At 40.4% G+C, this 18,250-nt stretch overlaps 1 protein-coding gene across 4 annotated transcripts in view; it reads left to right on the top strand.

Annotated features, from left to right (window-relative positions):
- The window catches only part of SLC2A9 (solute carrier family 2 member 9), a 310,297-nt gene extending 292,405 nt beyond the window's left edge, over nt 1-17,892 (top strand). For all 4 annotated transcript variants that reach the window (XM_043972628.1, XM_043972627.1, XM_043972629.1 and 1 more), the window contains one exon: nt 16,570-17,892. In XM_043972628.1, coding sequence (XP_043828563.1) covers nt 16,570-16,824 — 255 coding nt within the window. In that variant the 3' untranslated portion in view covers nt 16,825-17,892. The remainder of the gene's footprint in view (nt 1-16,569) is intronic.
- Nucleotides 17,893-18,250: the final 358 nt, after the last annotated feature.

The following is an 18,250-nucleotide window of genomic DNA, read 5'->3' on the forward strand; positions in this document are numbered from 1 at the left end:
TGACAGTCTTTAAGAGCCGCTAGAGCACAAGAAGGCTGTGTCTATAGGGTCCTGAAGCCATGGTGTGTGTTAAGAAGCCAGGCCAGCTCTCCATTCACTGCGGCCATCTATGACCTAGTGCTCAGTTGTGTAATGCAGGCAATAAATGCTTTGGTAACCCAGAAATACGGGGGATTGGTGAAGGCTGAGGGTATCACTTAGGCGTGACTTTATGGAAAAGGAGGAATCTAAGCTAGGACGACACAGTACGGATGTTTTAATGGTATGAGGCTGAGGTTTCCTGTGAGCTACTTTGGCAACTGGGTTTCCCCACATTCAGATTATGCAGTCATTAGGTTCCATTCAGAGGATTAGAAGCAAGAATGCAGATGTCCGTGATAGTTCACGAATGACTCTACAATTCTGGTTCTAGTGTGGCATTAAACTAGTAGATTAATAACAGTAATGACATAACCTTATTTGTATATAACATTTAATGGTCCAAAGCAGTTTCATGCCTGGTCTTTCTTCAGTCTTCACAGCAGCCCTCAGAGAAAGGATAGGAAATGAAAGTATTCTTTTCCCTATTTTATAGAAAAGAATGCAGTGGCTCAAAGAATATGAAATAAATTTACTAACATGACAACCAGTAAGTGGGAAACCATGAATTGAGTGATCTGGTCTCTCTAAACCTAGGACTTTCATTTGAATGTTCTTGTCTATGCACTCTTGAGGTACAAAAAAAGGTACAAAATTAATTGGGAGAGAGAGTCAGAGACAGAGACAAAGATAGATACAGAGAAAGACACAGAGGCACAGAGACAGAAGAGAGAGAGAGAGAGAGAGAGAGAGAGAGAGAGAGAGAGAGAGAGAGAAGAAGGAGGGAGGGAGGGAAGAAAGGAGGGAGAGAGTGCCCATGCTTTGACATTGACTTCAACTTTCAAAGAACAATAGGTTGAATATCATTGCTCAATATTTCTTTAGCCCCAAACAATTTGCAAAGAGCTTTTAAATCCATTATCTCATTTGATTTGATTCTCACAAGCCTAGAGATCAGGAAGAGAACTTATCTTCATTTTCCAGTTGGGAAAAACTCTATGAATCTCCCTATAGGTATTGTCATCAAATCCATATGGTTTTTCCATCCAGATAGAAGGAAATCAAGTAAGCCTTAATAATAATAATATTAATAATATTATGTCTGTTGAGCCCTTTATTCTGTTTAAAAGGATTTGACTTGCATTGTCAGTCCCACTGGAGTGGGAATTAGGAGATGTGCCTTCAAGTGAATCCCTGTTCTACTGTTGGCAGCAGGGAGGTGGGGACACATTCCAGGCTCAACATGGGGTAGAGAAAAGAAGGGATTGGGGAACACGTGGCAAAAAGTAGCTTTACAGTCTAGAGAGGGTAGAGTCACACACAAGAACAAGAAAAGGAAAATGCTGATAGTTTAGAGTGGCCCCTGAGCTCCTGCAGAGATAGGACACAAGATGTGGGTGGGGACTCCGCACTGGCAAAAAGGGGAAAGCAGTCTTGGAGTCAACATGATAAAGGAGTGTTGGAGATGCCAGAGTCCCTACCCACTTGTGAACAGTCATGGCTCCCTGAGGGATTGGAACAGCAAGGAAGGGACAGACAGCAAGTGCAGCCCCATTAACCACACCTGTGGGAGTCTGATGGGAGTGGGGTGGGGGAGTCAAAATGATTGAGTGGAAGCTGGAAACAAAGGAAGATGAAGACTACCCCTCAGGATCCATTAGCTTCTCTATACAAGAAAGGACTTAAACAAGGTGTTTTCCTCTCCCTGAAAAGGAAACCCCCCAGAAGGAGAGCAAATCTCTCTCACTGTTGTTTCTTAGCTCAGTTTCCTCAATGATGAAACGAGGATAGTAAGATGTACTACCCTTGTAAGCAAAGTGAATATAGCTAAGTGAATTCATACTAATTATTCCTACCTGGATGTTGAGAAAAACACAGGAAATAACAACGGGGAAAGTACTTTTTAAACCGTAAAATGCCATGTAAATGTTATCCATTATTAGAATTAATAAAAAATGCTGGACAGTACTTTTTAAACCAGTGCCAATAATGAATTTAAATGTAATCCAGGAATGGTACTAAATGTCAGGAATATAGATGTATTTTCACATTAACAAGGATGCCAGGGACAAGTGAAAAGCACTTTTTGTGGCTTCTAATAATAAGCCACCTGAATCTTACTCAGTTTAAATCGTTAACTTAGTAGTATGGCCTTAGTAATTTTTAATGATCAATCGCTCAGCAAATATTTATTAATATCTATTACTTTGCATGCATAAGGCCCTGTGCTAGGCACTGGGGGAGATTCATCCTCATTCCAGTTTGAAACCTATGCTTTTTTATAAATGAGACGCTATCCCTGCCATCAAGAAACTTAGTATCCAGTTTTGTAGCTAAGTTAAGCATGTTAAGTGTAAAATGAGCTATATAAACAATATGTGCAATTGGAGCTCTGAGGAGAAAAAGATCTTATCTGGTGGGATTTGAGTTGGTCCTTGAAGGGTGAGTGGAGAAGGAGGAAGGGAGAAGTAGTGGGGAGAACATTGGACTTGGAATCAAAAGGTCAGGATTTGTGACCCAGCTCTACCAAAGTGGGACAGTGAGCAGATCACTTAACTTTGCAGCCTGTTTCCTTATCTGTCAAGTGGAGCTAATAATAGGTACTTTATCCCACAGGTGTAGGAAGATCAAATCTGATAATGTTTTTTTATAATTTTTAAATAGTCAATTTATGAATTTTGTAATTAATATTTAGATAGAATTGTATATCTACTATATTAAGTATACAATACTTAAACTTTTAAAGTATTAGTATTATTGCCATCACCTTTCCCCCCCAGTGATAGTTATCACTTACTAAAGGAAGCTTTCATTGGAATAGAATCATATTCTCAGACTAGAAGGAACCCCATTGACCTTGTCATTCAAACCTCTAATCCAAAAAGCATCCCTCCCAATTAAGTAATTTGGTATCTTCTTGAAGACTTCTGGTGACAGGGAACTCACTGCCTTTTGAGGCAGTCACACCTATTGTCTTATAGGTTGAAAGTAGCCAGTTTGGGAAAGAACCCAAATCTCCTTTCAATAATTTACAGTTATAATTTGAGTTCTTTCCCAGACTGGCTTACAGGACTGGAAGCTGTTTTCCCTGGTAGCATCGGTGCTTAGTAAATGCTTGATGAAAAATCATCTTGATTGTTTTCATAATACTGAATTGACAGGTTCAGGATTTCATCAGTATGTGATTATTCCTCTCTATTGCACAATTCTTATCAGTGTTTCCCCTTATCTGAACCTCAGTTTCCTCACCTGTAAATGGAGATAATAATGCTTCTACAACCCACCTCACAGGGTCACTATAAGTAAAGAATGCTATGTAAACTTTAAAGTGCTTATAGAAATGATTTTTCTTGTCATTCAGTCATTTTTCAGTTGTGGCTGACTCTTCGTGACTCCAATTAGGGTTTTCTTGGCAGAGATAATGGAGGGGTTTGCGATTTCCTTTTTACAAATGAGGAAACTGAGGCAAACAGAATTAAGGGACTTGCCTAGGGTCACACAGTTAGGAAGTATCAGAAGTCAGATTTGAACTCAGGAAGATGAGTCTTCCTGACTTCAGGACTTCAGGTCTGGAATTCCACTGTGCCACCTAGCTGTGAACTTTCATTAATAGTACCAACAGTTTAGTGATAGTTTTTCTTGTTCAAAGGACCAGCCTAGCTATGGGTGCTAGAGATCTCATCAGAACCAGGAGTCTAGAACCATGGGTATTAGGTGAAGATGTATTAATTTAGACAAAGTCCTAAAGCATAAGAACAAAAAATTTAAAAGGAAATACCTAACTCTTGGGAAGTTCATTTGAACACTCATCCATATATTGTCCCACATTCTTTGCTCTCAAACTGAAATGTACAAAGGAAGCTGACAATTTCCCATTGGCTTTCTTTCCTTCCTTCAAACATTTGGTCAGCATGTGTGCTGTCTCTGACTCTCAACTTCCCATTCGTGTTAGCTAGTTTGGAGTGCAGTACCCATAGTGATTCATTCCCACTCTCCTTGACTTGAATCATAACATTCTGCTTGAATTTAATAAAAGGTTGGATGGGGAAAAAAAGTTCTTTTTAAATTGCAAAATTTTGGCTGAAACCCCATGTGTTTCCATTAAATCAAAGGAGATGCGATGCAATTATTTGGATAATCTTATAAAAGAAACAAAATTAAACCACTGAACCACTGTCATTTCACCAATCTGGATATTTCCAATAAAGCTGTTTTCTTATCTGAATTATCTAGGGAATTTCTTTGTCACTTCCCTCGGCACATGCAGATTCAATAACTGTGTCTAAAATGGGCATATGGCCTTGGGGCACAGTGGATGGAGTGCTGGATTTTCAATGGAAGGAAGACTCTGAGGTCTAATTCCGCCACTGATATTTAATAATAAGAAGAAGAAGTATAAGAATAGCTAACATTTATATAGCTCCTACTATACAAAGTGCTTTACAAATATGATCTCGATCCTTACAACAACCCTGGGAAGTAGGTGCTATTATCATCTCCATTTTTCAGATGAAGAAACTGAGGCAACAGTAGTTAAGTGACTTGCCCAGAGGCACACAGCCTGGAAATGTCTGAGGCTGATTTTGAACTCAGGTGTTCCCAACTCCAGGCCTGACAGGCGCTCTATCCAATGCATTGCTTAGCTGCTATGGGACCTTGCTCAAGTCACTATCCTCTCTGAACCTCAATTTCTTCATATAAAAGGATAATATCTATAGTACCTACCTCACAAGATTGAGATCATAAGAGATATTTGAAAAGCAACTATTAATTGTTAGTTATTGGTACTGCAAATAAGGAAGATAGCTGCCAATGAAGGAATTGAATCATCACCTAATTACATTGAATATTAGTAAAATTCTTATCTACCTTTCCCTGCATCTCCTTATCCCTTTTCTCCCCTTTCTGTGTCTATGAGTTGTGCCTTCACAGCTGGATCAGTAATGACAGCTCACATTTCAAAAGTACTTAAAGGTGTCCAAAGCTCTTCCTCTAGAAAGCCACAGCAAGACAGGAAGTGGGCAAATGCTAAACCCCATTATAGAGATGTCAGGTAGGTGAAGTGACAGGAGTCCCCCACGTCACTTCCAGGAGACCTAGTTAGTCGCAGAATTGGGGACTGAACTCTCTCAACAACAATAATAGTATGGTCAAGGAAGACTTCTTGGTATCAGGCTAGAGGATAAACCACCATGAATGAGGGCAGGATCTGATACGTAAAAAGAGATAGAATTTGATAAATGAAAAGAAGGGAGAGAAGTCCTTCCAGAGGCAGTGGGGACTTCTTATGAAAAGACACAGAAGGAAAAATGAGACTGGTGAGGACATTGAACAGTGAGGGGACTGATCTGGCTGGAACAGAGAACATGCATAAGACTAGATGGGGGGAATTAAGATGAAAAGGAAGGAGGGACAAGATTTTAAAGGACCTTCAATGGCAGATAGAGAAGTTTAGATTTGGGGATTCAATAATTCACCTTGTTACTTTAACAACAATTTTCCCCTTTTTCTTCTAGAGGGAGGGGCCTCCCTCTGTATATTTCTATTCTTCCCCCTCAACAATGTTTTGGTTTCAGTGAGCAAAATGGAATATTTACTGCTTTTGAGAATCCTTCACACATTTCCCTTACAAAACATCAGTGTATATGGTACCCAATTACACATGCATAATTTAAATACAAAGCCTTCCAATCGACTCACCACAGTGTTCCTTATGAATCACCAGTGAGCTACAACTCCCACTGTGTCGGTGAATGCTAAAAATAGACAAAAGGAGTCATATTTTAACTTGATTATAGGAATCTAATTCCTATGATCTCTTAACCTTCAATTCCCTTCACAAAAGGCTTCTATTACAAAAAATCATCTCTACACTTAGAGCTTTGGGAAAGAAGGTATTTGTCCTTTCGGGGGACGTTAGGATCCAAGCTATAATTATTCCACTGTACAGTGACTTATTTGTATGTACCCCATGTCTATTTTAGGGGCCCATTAATAAATAAATTCCATGTGGTCCTGGGGAGTGATGGCATCAATTAACCAAAACTGAAGCAAAACAATTGACTGTCCTTTGATTTTAGGGATAGAGAAGTAAATGATGACAAAATGTCTTTTTATCATGAATTTAGTCTAAAAATCACTTCCTAGAGTGTGACCTAAACTCAACACACATTCAGTCCTATCTCCTACTTCCCTACGATACACAGAGTTCTGTGAAAGTGACTAGGAATTCCAAGGTCCCTGACCCCAAGGAGTTTACAATCTAGTACAGAGACTGTCTATCACACATGTTTATCATACATAGCAGAATTTAAGAAAGTTGTTGTTGAATGATTTCAGTCATGTCTAATGCTTCACAACCCCATTTTGGACCATAGTGTGAGGGATAGGGAGTAATGCATAAAGACATTCACTGGGAGACCCTGGGCAAGTCACCACCTCTGTCTGCCTCAGTTTCCTCACCTGTGAAATGGGAATAATCAAAGCACCTACTTCTCAAGGTTGTTGTGAGGACCAGATGGATAATATTTGAATAGGAAATTTATCAATCTTAAAGCATTATGTAAATTCTAATTACTACAATTACAGCTATTGTTATTTTAATGATGAGGGAGGGAGCTACAGGAACTTATTAAGTACAGAAGCACCATAGTCAAATCTGTACTTAGGAAAAATAATTTTGGAAGGAGCTCTATCATGAGAAAAAAGAAGACCAAGGATGTAGGCTAGGGAGATGCACAAGTACCAGTCACTTAAGCCATTCTGAACCTCTGTTTCCTCATGTCAAATGATAGTAACCAATGATATCTTCCTTGACTCCTTTGTTGTCTTAAGAGAACTTAATATTAAAGCAATTAATGTTTTTGTGTTCTTTTTGTTATCGATGTTGCTGTTGTTTCATCATTTCAGTCACGTCCAACTCTTCTTTTTTCTTGGAAAAGATACTAGAGTGATTTGCTATTCCTTTCTCCAGTTCATTTTGTAGATGAGGAAACTGAGGCAAATAGCAGTAAGTGAATTGCCCAAGGTTACAAAACTAGTAAGATTCTAAGGCCAAATTTGAACTCAGTTCTTCTGGGCTCCAAGCCTGGTGCTCTATCCACTGCACCACCTAGCTGATTCATTCCTTTTTTTAAACTTATCTCCATAAAATAGGAATAGATGTTTAGATGAGGGTCAAAAAGGCAGTGTCCCATGAAGTGCTCCCTCACCAATGATAAACTAAGTTAAAAGAATATTCAAGAAGAGAGGCAATAGGACTACTGTCAATCTATTGTTCTAATCCATGGACAAACATCCGAAGCTATTTTTCACTATGAGACATGAGCCTAAAAAGGTGATTGTGGGGCATGGGGACTGGGATCAACTTACATCATCATCTAGAGAAGACTATAGGTGGACATGAGAGGTATCTTCAAGAATTGGAAGGGCTGCCATGTTAAAAAAAAAAAAAAAGAAGATTTATTCTTGGTGTCAGAGAGCAACCAGAGAGCAATGAATGGACATTGCAAAAAAATGGGTTTTAATTCAATATAAGAAAAAAATTATTAATAATTAGACTGCCTCAAAGTGGAATGAGCTAGTTGTCCCAGAGAAAATGGGTTTCCTATCATTAAAGGACTTCTTTCAGGTAACCCATGGATAACCATTAGTTGGGAATATTGTAGAGAGAATTTATCCATATGATTTGTGAGGACTTTTCCTTCTGTGATTGTTCATATTAACTCATATGGTCATCATGTATGTTCCCAAGAAGCCCTGTAACTATATTTGGTATCTGATTAAATGATAGAGATGGCCGGTTGGTAGGGTAGATCAAAGTAACAACCTCAGAGCCAAGAAGACCTGAGTTCAAATCTGACCTCAGAAACTTACCAGCTGTAGGGCCCAGGCCAAATCACTAAATCCCTCAGTCTCAGTTTCCTCATCTATAAAATGAGATACTAAACACGCCTCACCAAGTTGTTGGGAAGATCAAATGAATTAAATAGGTAAGTACTTTGCAGACCAAAAGTGCCTGTCTAAATGTTTGCTGTATTATTTTACATCCTTATTCAGTTAAGGACACTGGGCGTTGCAGCATGGATCGCTTAAAAAAAATATATGATTTGGAGTTTGAAGGCCTGGCTCATGTCGTAGCCTTGCCGCTAAATACCAGCATTGGCATCATCTGCCTAAAGTCTTTTTTAATACTTCATCATGACCTGGACGTAACCCTGGGTTCTTAACAGCTACACCCAAAAAAGAGGCATGATCTGATAGGTACTTTTTTTTTTTTTAATGGGAAAGGCTTTGACTTTGTGCTCATACTCTGAGTATGGGACTTTGGGTGACGTGTCCAAGAACCAGCCTAAGTCTGGAGAGGTTGGTCACCAGGTGATGGATTTTTCTGGCCATGATGATCTGTAGAAACATTCCACTAAAGCATGGAACAGCTGCAGTCTACGTAGGGTGGAGGCAGTACTGATGCCAAAGAAATTGTTTATCTTTTGAAGTATTGATTACAATTCACATTTATAGGGTCTTTATGAGTTTACAGGGGGAACCAGGTGGAGAAGTAGCTAGAGTGCAGGGCCTGTTTGTCAGAAAGACTCATCTTCTGAATTCTAATTGGCTCTCAGAGACTTACTAGCGGTGTGACCTGGGCAAGTCATTAGCCTCTGTTTGCCTCAGTTCCCCTCATCGGTAAATGAAGCTGGAGAAGGAACTGGCAACCACCTCAGTACCTCTGCCAAGAAAAACCCTAAATGGGGTCACCAAGAGTCAAGAAACTACTAAAATGATTGAACAACAGATTTACAAAGTGCTTTCTCCCACAAGCTCTCTGACAGAAGGACTGGTGTGACAGTGGGCATTCTAGTAGTGCTGTGACCTTTTCAGCCATCTTAGCCTCTCAACCTCTGTTTCGTCATCTGTAGAATGGGAATAATGATACTTCCATGCCTACGTCCCAGAACTATTGTGCTAATTAAATAAGTGTGTCGAAAATATTGCAGAAAATTATATAAGTAAATTGTTGTTGTTCTGTTCCATTGGACAGATTGCTATGTCTGTCTTCCATGCCAAATAACCAATATGCCAGCTTGTGTGGGGTAGGGGGAACATTCCATTAAACGTTTCTTTGTTGTTGAATACATTAGGACACAGCTGTCTAAGGGGATATGCATCAGCTGGGTACACTTTGTCTACAGGGAATCAACATTCCCCAGTTCACTTTCTCAAACAATTGTTTGCCACTGGGTGCATGAAGACTGAGGACACGGATCCTGGGGTTATGTGAAAACATTGTAATTGGGATGTGTCAAGCCTCAAACATCCGACTGATCTCATGAAGTTCACAAGGATGTGCTTTGTTCTGTCAGAGTTAGAAAACAAAATCTGTCCACAACAAGCGAGGACAGTTAGCAAACACATCAGTTGGGACCCCACTAAAGGTTCCTGTTGCCAAGACAGACCACTTATTGAAAACATGGGTCCTTATGTAAGACATTGGTCCAGTCCCAAGAGGAAACCGGGGTGGTTCATTGTTGTGGGTAGGCTTTCATTCCTTTCAGAAGTCTGAATTATCATGGTATTAAAAGATAAAGTATGTTGGTATTATACAGTATTATGCACATATGCATGCATTTCTGAGTCTCTCAACCTTTTCTCTGTTTTCTGCTGGTGTGTCATCTGTGGCCTCCACAAAACTCCCAAATAATTCCCATTTAATCTCTTATGCCAACCTATATTATATAGAAACTGTGATGGGGAAAGTCACAATGTGGAAGGAATAACAGTCCTTAGAGTCAGGAACACCTGAGTTCAGATCCTGTCCCAGACATTTATTAGCTGTGTGACCAAAACCTCTCCGTGCTTCAGTTTTCCCATCATTAAAATGAGGACGATGAAACACAAGAGCCTCCATGGTCCTTTTTATCTCTAAATCTCCAAAGTATATAAGGAACTACTGAATCCTATGAGATCAGATGAGGGAAAAAGCTGCTTTCAGAACAGTTAAACTGTGCATTTGGCTCTTCTTTGACTGTACTTTGTAACTGTACTTTGAACTAATTTGTCATCACTAAGTAAAACATAAGGGACAATAGAACCTACTGCTTCTCCCGAGAAGGATCCTTTGCCAAAGCAAAAGCTTTATTTTTAGCCTTGTTGGGGATTACTATGGGATTGAAAAAGAAATCGTTTTTTCCTCCGAACCTTTTCATGATCCTTTCTAATAACTCTCAGAGATATATTTAGAGATGTGGTGTGAAGACCTCTAAGAGCATTTATGTAAGTTTGTAAAAGGACATTGGAAAAGGTGACTGTGCTTCTTTCGGTGACTAGGTGACAGGTCTGAGGTTTCCAAGACTAGCTCTGAGATCTTCTGGATCCAGCTTTGTCAGCTCCATCTCAGACTTGTCCCACAGAATCCTACAGGTACTCAAAATAACATCCCATCTTCTGCCCACTCCCCTCCAGACAAATCCATACTTAAATCATTCAAGGGAGATGAGTTTTGCCTTTGCCATTATCAACAATGGCACACACAAGCACAGCTTTTGTATAGTATCCACTTGGAAGTTATGCTACATGCTGGGGCAGAGGGGAGCTACAGAGTTTGGTTTAGACCTAATCCCTGCCTTCCTTAAATCTCATGAGCTAGTAAAATAATAGGGCAGCTGGGTAGCACAGTGGATAGAGTGCTGGGCCTGGAGTCAGGAAGATTCATCTTCCTAAGTTTAAATCCAGCCTCAGACACTGACTAGCTTGTATAACCCTGGACAAGTCACTTAATCTGTTTGCCTCAGTTTCCTCATCTGTAAAATGAGCTGAAGAGGGAAATGGCAAACCACTCCAGTACCTCTGCCAAGAAAATCCCACGTGGGGTCACAAATAATAGGACACAACTAAACAACAACAGTAAAAGAAGAAAATGCATATGTGCAGATACCTATAATGTACAATTTTATATGCTAAATTAATTTAAGGGGTGAAAAATGAAGGACTGTGTGAGGAGGGGGAGGAAGATTGGTAACCACCAGGGTCATTGGAGAAGACGTCAGACAAAGTAACATTCAAGTAATGAATAAGTAGAAATTCAACAATTAAAGAGGTAAGGGGTGTACATTCCTGGGAGAGGAAACCATGAACAAGGGCAGAGAAATGTGAGAATGCTAGATATGCTGAGGAGGGATAGAAGAAGCAGGAAGTAGCCCAATTATGGTGGAATGTATTAATACATAATAAAGCTCAACTGTGGAGGGTAGTAATACCAAACAATGCCCAAAAGGTAAAGTGACACCCGATTATGGAGAGTCCTGAATGCCAGGTAGTTTGTGCTTTACTAAGCAGGTAGTAGGGAGCTCCTGAAGATTATTAAGCAGCGACATGAGTAGACCTTTGCCAAAGGGATGGATTGGAAAATGGGGAGTGAGAGTGGAAGTGGGAAAATCTAAGAGAAGGCTACTAAAATGGTCTAGATGCATGGTGAGGGGTGAGAGCAAGTGAAATTAGCAAGGAGGAGAAAGTATCTGTATGATACAACCTGATAAAATTAGAGTATTTGGTTGTTCCAATATTCCTGTGAAGTTATCATTATTCCCATTTTACAGATGTGAGACTGAAAAACAACATGAGAGACAGAGAAAAAAAGCCTGGGAACCTGATCATCATCCATTTATGGCTTCCTTCCAATAGCCCTCTGTTACTGTATCCTACTTCTTTACAAATGATAAAACATTTTCAATTGTCATTTCATTGATCTTTAGCACACTCCTGTGAGGTAGATATTATAAGGAGTTGGGGAAAGGTAGATATTATAAGGAGTTGGGGAATTGAAGCCTGGGGATCAAGTAACTTGTATGTAATCTTTTTTGTGTGGTGTGAGACAATTGGGGTTAAGTGACTTGCCCAGGGTCACACAGCTGGTAAGTGTTTAAGTGTCTGAGGTTGGATTTGAACTCAGATCCTCCTGACTCCAGGGCCTGTGCTCCATCCACTGTGCCACCTAGCTGCCCCGACTTGTATGAAATCTAATAGTCAATCAGTGGCATGGCCAAAATCTGAACCCAGGCTTTCTGATTCCTCATCCAGTGATATTCCCTACAGATCCCCTACCCAGACTACTCTGGATGCCTGAAATTCCTTTCACGGGAAACAAGCTTTCATTCTAAAAATGAGACAATGCTTAAACTATTGAAAATACTGGGAGAGGAAGCACAGTGACTAATGCTTATACTGAGGTGTAAATGACTGTGATCAGATCCTTTCCTGATACTAGGTTTTGATGGGGAGAGAGAGAAGAAAAACTAACCTTCCTAACAGAGTACCCAAGGATCTAGGGGCAAGAGTCTAGCTTGCCCCCAATCTCTTCATGCATTTTCTTCCATCTTCTTGCATTCATACAGTTAAGTCCTCCTCCCTGCCTCCCCCCCCACCCCCACTATGTAAACCAACCTCTCTCATTTCACAGATGAGAAAACTGAGTCCTCTGAGGTTAAGTGACTTATCCAGGGTCACATCAGAGGTGGGATTTGAACCCAGGTCTTCTAACTCCAAAGCCAGTGCTTTTTCTCCAGCCCCACCCCTCAGGTCATCTTTGATGAACCCTTTGCTTGCTTCAAGGCTCACCTCAAGGGGTCACTTTTAAACCTTCACTGTTCTCACTGAAAGCAACTCTCCTTTAATTTTCCTAAAGTATTTTTGTTTTAAGAATCTTCCCTTTGCCCTCCTCACATCCTTTCTGCCTTTATCAAATTTATGTTTCTGCTATTCTGTATCCTCCCAAGAGATTGCAAACTTCTCAAGGGCAGGAACCAGCATTTTTTAATCTTTGTATTCACCCTCACAAGACCCAGGCACTTGCATACAGCAGTTGTCTTGTAAATGCTGAATTGAAACTGGTTTGGCTTCCCTGTTCACTGGGGGAAGTCAACAGCTTTCTTATTTTGCAGGAGCCTGTGGCCCAGATTCATCACTGAGCTCAGGCCCTTCTGAGTTAACTCTAGTGTCCAATTCTTGTGAAATACTTTGGTTCCTGAGAACAGACTTCTGAAGCAACGTGTACTCTTAAGTATGGAAAGAGCTGTTCTCTGGAGGAGGATTCGACTGGTTCTGTAGAAATAGGACTACTGGGTCAGAAAGGGAGAAGGAAAGACCGACAGAGAGACAGAGACAAAGACAGACAGAGACTTAGACAAAAGATTCCTAGAGAACTAAGAAAGTAAGTGGCTTGTCCATAGTGGAAAACTGAATACCAGTCAGAGGGGTGACCTGAACCCAATTCTTGCTGGCTTTGAGGCTGGCTTCCTATTTATATTTACATATGTAAAGTGCTTCATAAACCTTAAAGCATCTTGTAAATTCTAGATGTTGTTGGGGGCAGCTAGATAGTGTAGTGGATAAGCCCTGGAGTCAGGAAAACCCAAGTTCAAATCTTTCCTCAGACACCAGCTGTGTGACCCTGGCCAAGTCACTTTGCCTATTTGCCTCCAGTTTCCTCATCTGTAAAGTGAGCTGGAGAAAGAAATAGCCAATACCTCAGTATCTTTGCCAATAAAACCCCAAAAGTAGTCATGGAGAGTTGACAGAGCTGAAATCATTCAACAAGATGCTATAGTGGTGGTGGTGTTACACTATCTACCTCTCAGACAGCTGCACCTGTATAAGGCAGGGAAGATACAAAGAGAAATTAGATGATATTTCTACCATTAAGGACTTTAAATATATTAGAGGAAGATAAGTGCATAACTGAATTGAAAACAAACTTTTATTAAGCTGCTAAACAAATAACTATCCTATAAAATAGACTGTAAGTACCAAAGAGAATCACAGAATCAATCAATCAATCAACAAGCATTATTAAGTCCCCAGTGTAGTCTTAATTAGACCTTCACAAAAATGGATAGGCTGCCATGGAGGAGATATATTCCAGTCTTCAAATAGAGTCCCACTCATCACTCCTCTGGGATGTGATAGAGAAAAAATAGATATGACTTGATTGGGGGTTGAACTAGATAAACTTAAATAAATCTGAGATAGACTTAAGAGCCCTTCCAGCTCTGGATCTATAAACTTACTAGATGGGGCCTAAGGAGAAAGGGATTTCTTGTATGTTGATACATTTAGAGAATGTTGTATGGCAAATGTGGACCTCTGCTAGCTAATGTCTATTCAAATGTTTACCCAACATTGAAGTTATTCCAACTGTAAGGTTGTCTTTTTTGGAAACTCCATTAACTTTTAATATCTTAGAGCGCCCCATGGTCAATTGGAATATAGAATTAGATCTGGGATAGAAGTTAGAGATCATGTAGACCATCCCCTTTAATGGCCAAATTTAGTATGGGGAAAGTTCATTGGGCAGCTTGATGTAATATTGGGGTAAGAAAGGAGATTAACAGCATGTTTCAAAAAACAAAACAAAACAGGTTTTATCAATGGGAACAAATTTAAAACACAAGTAAGGTTAATAGAACTAGGGACAATGAGAAACAGAATAGGGGAAAGAAATGATGATTAGAATCTGAATCTCTGGGGTTAAAATGCCCCAGGCAGCTAACCTCAGCTCAACAACACAAACTCACCACCACCCAGAATCTGCAATTCCAAAGAGAACATGCTGTGCAGCGTCCCTCTCCCTCTGTGTACCAAAGTGAGTGTTCTCCTCCCTTCTCTCTCCCAGAAGCCCCCTCTCCCACAGGAAACAGGGCTGTCCACACACACAGCCCCAAGCTAATTGACTGGCAGCCCCTGAATGACAGAATTAACAGGCAGCTCTTACAAATGTAAGCCGGCAGCTTCCGGACACCAAAGACCACCTGACTTGTCCTCACCAGGCTTCTTGTCATGGCAGGACTTCCCTATGGTATAATTTGGCCAGGCCCATGTAGGCATGCGGGTGTTTGGTGTGAGGTCAGCACGCATGGGTGCATGCTGGGGTTTCTAATTTTAGCCAAAGATGGGGTCATAGAAACCTCAAATCACGATTAATTCCTTATGCCCCTTATTTTATAGGTGAGGAAAGTGAAGCCCACTAAGATTAAGTGAATGACCCCAGAACACAGAGCTAGGTAAGTGGAATCCACGGTCTGATAACTCCAAATTGAGCGCCCTTTCCACTGCACCAGGCTGTTCCCTGTGGTCCCGTTAACTTTTTTGGCCTCTCTGCAGCATTTGATACCATATAACACCTTTTCCTCATTGGGTTTTCATGACACTGCTTTCTCTGGCTCTCCTCCTACTAGACCACTCCTTCCCAGTCTCTTTGTTTCCAAACATGTCCCTTTCACTAACTGTAGGTGTAACCCCGAGGGCTCTGTTTCTCTATATTTTTTTAAAAGAATGTAAATTCCTTGAGGACAGGAACTATTTTAAATTTTTCTTTGAATATCCAGCATTTAATCACAGTGTCTGACCCCCAATAATACATTGAAGAATGTTGATCGATTAAAGATTGACTGATAGCACAGTGCTTTGCACAGAAGAGTCAGTAACTAAATATTTGTTGAATGAATAAATGAATGTATCTCCCATAGTTCTATAAACTTCTCAGGGTAGGAACAATGTCTTATTTATTTTTGCATTACCAATACACCTAGAACAGGCCTTGCATGTAATAGTCATTTAATAAATATTTCCTTGAAAGTGATTCTTCTCAGGGGGCAGCTAGGTGGCACAGTAGATGAAGCACTGGCCCTGGATTCAGGAGTACCTGAGTTCAATCCAGCCTCAGACACTTTACACTTACTAGCTGTGTGACCCTGGGCAAAGTCACTTAACCCTCATTGCCCCACCAAAAAAAAGTGATTCTTCTCTTCTGCTCAGGTTTCTCAAGAACACTTTGGATCTCCATTTTGCCCCCATCACTTCTTACTTTGTTTTTATACTTATTTGTGTATGTGTCATATTCTCTTTAGTAGAAGGTAAGCTTATTGAGATCAAGGGTTGGATGATTTCTTTTTTTTTGCGGGGCAATTGGGGTTAAGTGACTTGTCCAGGGTCACACAGCTAGAAGTGTCAAGTGTCTGAGACCGGATTTGAACTCAGGTCCTCCGAATCCAGGGCCAGTGCTTTATCCACTGCGCACCTAGCTGCCCCCAAGAGTTGGGTGATTTTTAATCAATGGTCTGCGGTACCTTGTACACAAGAGGTGCTTAATAACTGTTGAATGTGCGTAACAAGTGTGCATTCAGGAGGATAGCTTATAGTTGTAATCTACATTTTGTCTTCATAGAGGTTTATTTTCAGGAATGAATATATGGAAAATAAATCACAGAAACTTCATAATATCTTTTCAAGGCATTTTTTAGCCTTTTTACATAAATGGTCATGAGAATAATGGTGCTTCCTGGCCATGACATTCTCAAAATCATTATGGTCTTTGGAACTAATGTTAGTCACTTTGCAAACCAGCTGAATCTCCACCCATTCCTAAATCCAAAATCGTGATGATCTCTTGCTGAATATGTTGATGTTTTCAATGCAACTTTCCTTTCTATCTGCCTACAGGAAGGTTTGAAAACATACTGCTTCCTTGTCTTTGCTGCAATCTGCATAGCAGGAGCGACCTTCTTGTATTTTGTCCTGCCTGAGACCAAAAACAAGACTTATGCAGAAATCAGCCAGGAGTTCGCTAAAAGGAACAAGGAAAACCTCCCAGAGGAGAAAATAGAGCAAGTTGGAGACAATGGACAAGCCAATGGGAAGTCTGAGCTAGAATTTTCTTCCACACTCAACAATTGCATCCAAAATAAGATAATTTAACTTGAACAGTTTCTCCATGGGTGGGAGTGGGGCTAGAAGGGAAATACCTTCCAAAGTTCAAAAAGTCCTCCCCAAATGCTCAAAGTAATGAAGCTTCTCTGCTCTTGGAGATTTTAAAATTTTCATCTGTAGAGAAAGAATGACCATAAACTCTTCTACTTGATGGTGACTGCTAATCCTTGAATTTGTGAAGGCTAGAAAGTGAAGCAAGTCCTCCATCTCTCTCCACTCTTATCCTCTCCCCCCCCCACCACAGTCCATTCCTTTGATGTAGTTTTTCTCACCCCCATGTTGCCACAAACAGAGGTTCCTTGAATTATTCTGGGGAAACTGCTTGGTTTCAAAGCAAAATTGAGGAAATGAATAAAATGAACACTAAATAAGAATAAGAATCAAAGAATAAGAATAAGAACAAGAAGTCAACTTCTGGGCACTCAGTTCCTAAAGAAAGTCCCCTTCACGTGAAATGAGGATAAAATTTGGGTCAACAGAGAATATTCTCTCGCTAGCTGATAGCAGCTTCAGAAAATATGCTCCGTGATCAGTTTGTTCCTGGGGATAAGCTGGAATGGGCGATGCTCCCTCCAGTCACCTCGGAGAGCTGTGTTTTTATTCCCGGGCTTGTCCAAACAGAGACGCCCGTGCCAAGTGGCAAATTGGACCTTAAAGAAAGCAAAGAGCGTGTTACATCTTGGAACAAAAGTTAAATTAAGTGTGGATAGAAGAACGATGATCCCATGTTCCATTAGCTGATTCACAGTAATCCCCTATAGAGGTCCCACAGCAGACAATCAAAGGAGGCAGCTTTCCCATGGGCTGTGGTTAGATCAGACCCACTGAACCCAGCTTTGTCACCTAGCCTAGCTCACCCTGCACTTTCATTCCAACCTTTCCCAAATAGAGGCAGGAAAATGATTTTGTTGGGGGTAAAAATATTACTAAAATTTCAATTGTACTATTGCAGATATTTGTAAGATGTTTCTGTGAATATATATGTGTGTATAAACATATGCATGTGCATATATGCAAGAATGTTTTAGAATAAAAAATGAGAAGTGTTTATGTGAATGTGTGTGTCTAACAGCATGTGGTTTCGTCAATATAAGTTTTGACCCAATATTTTCCCTGTGAATCAGCAAGATCAGCAGGCATCCATTTCTTTTTTTCTTTTATCTTTTTTTTTTTTTGTGGGACAATGGGGGTTAAGTGACCTGCCCAGGGTCACACAGCTAGTGAGTGTCAAGTGTCTGAGGTCATATTTGAATTCAGGTCCTCCTGAATCCAGGGCCAGTGGTCTATCCACTGCGCCACCTAGCTGCCCCAGCAGGCATCCATTTCTAAGGGGCTTCCACAGGACAGAGACTCCAATGGAGAAGTTATTTCACACAATTTCAAAAACCCAAAGTTGATGGCACCCCCAGTGTCC

The sequence above is a fragment of the Dromiciops gliroides genome, chromosome 6 (genome assembly GCF_019393635.1).
Source record: "Dromiciops gliroides isolate mDroGli1 chromosome 6, mDroGli1.pri, whole genome shotgun sequence".
In the NCBI taxonomy this organism is placed as follows: Eukaryota; Metazoa; Chordata; class Mammalia; order Microbiotheria; family Microbiotheriidae; genus Dromiciops; species Dromiciops gliroides.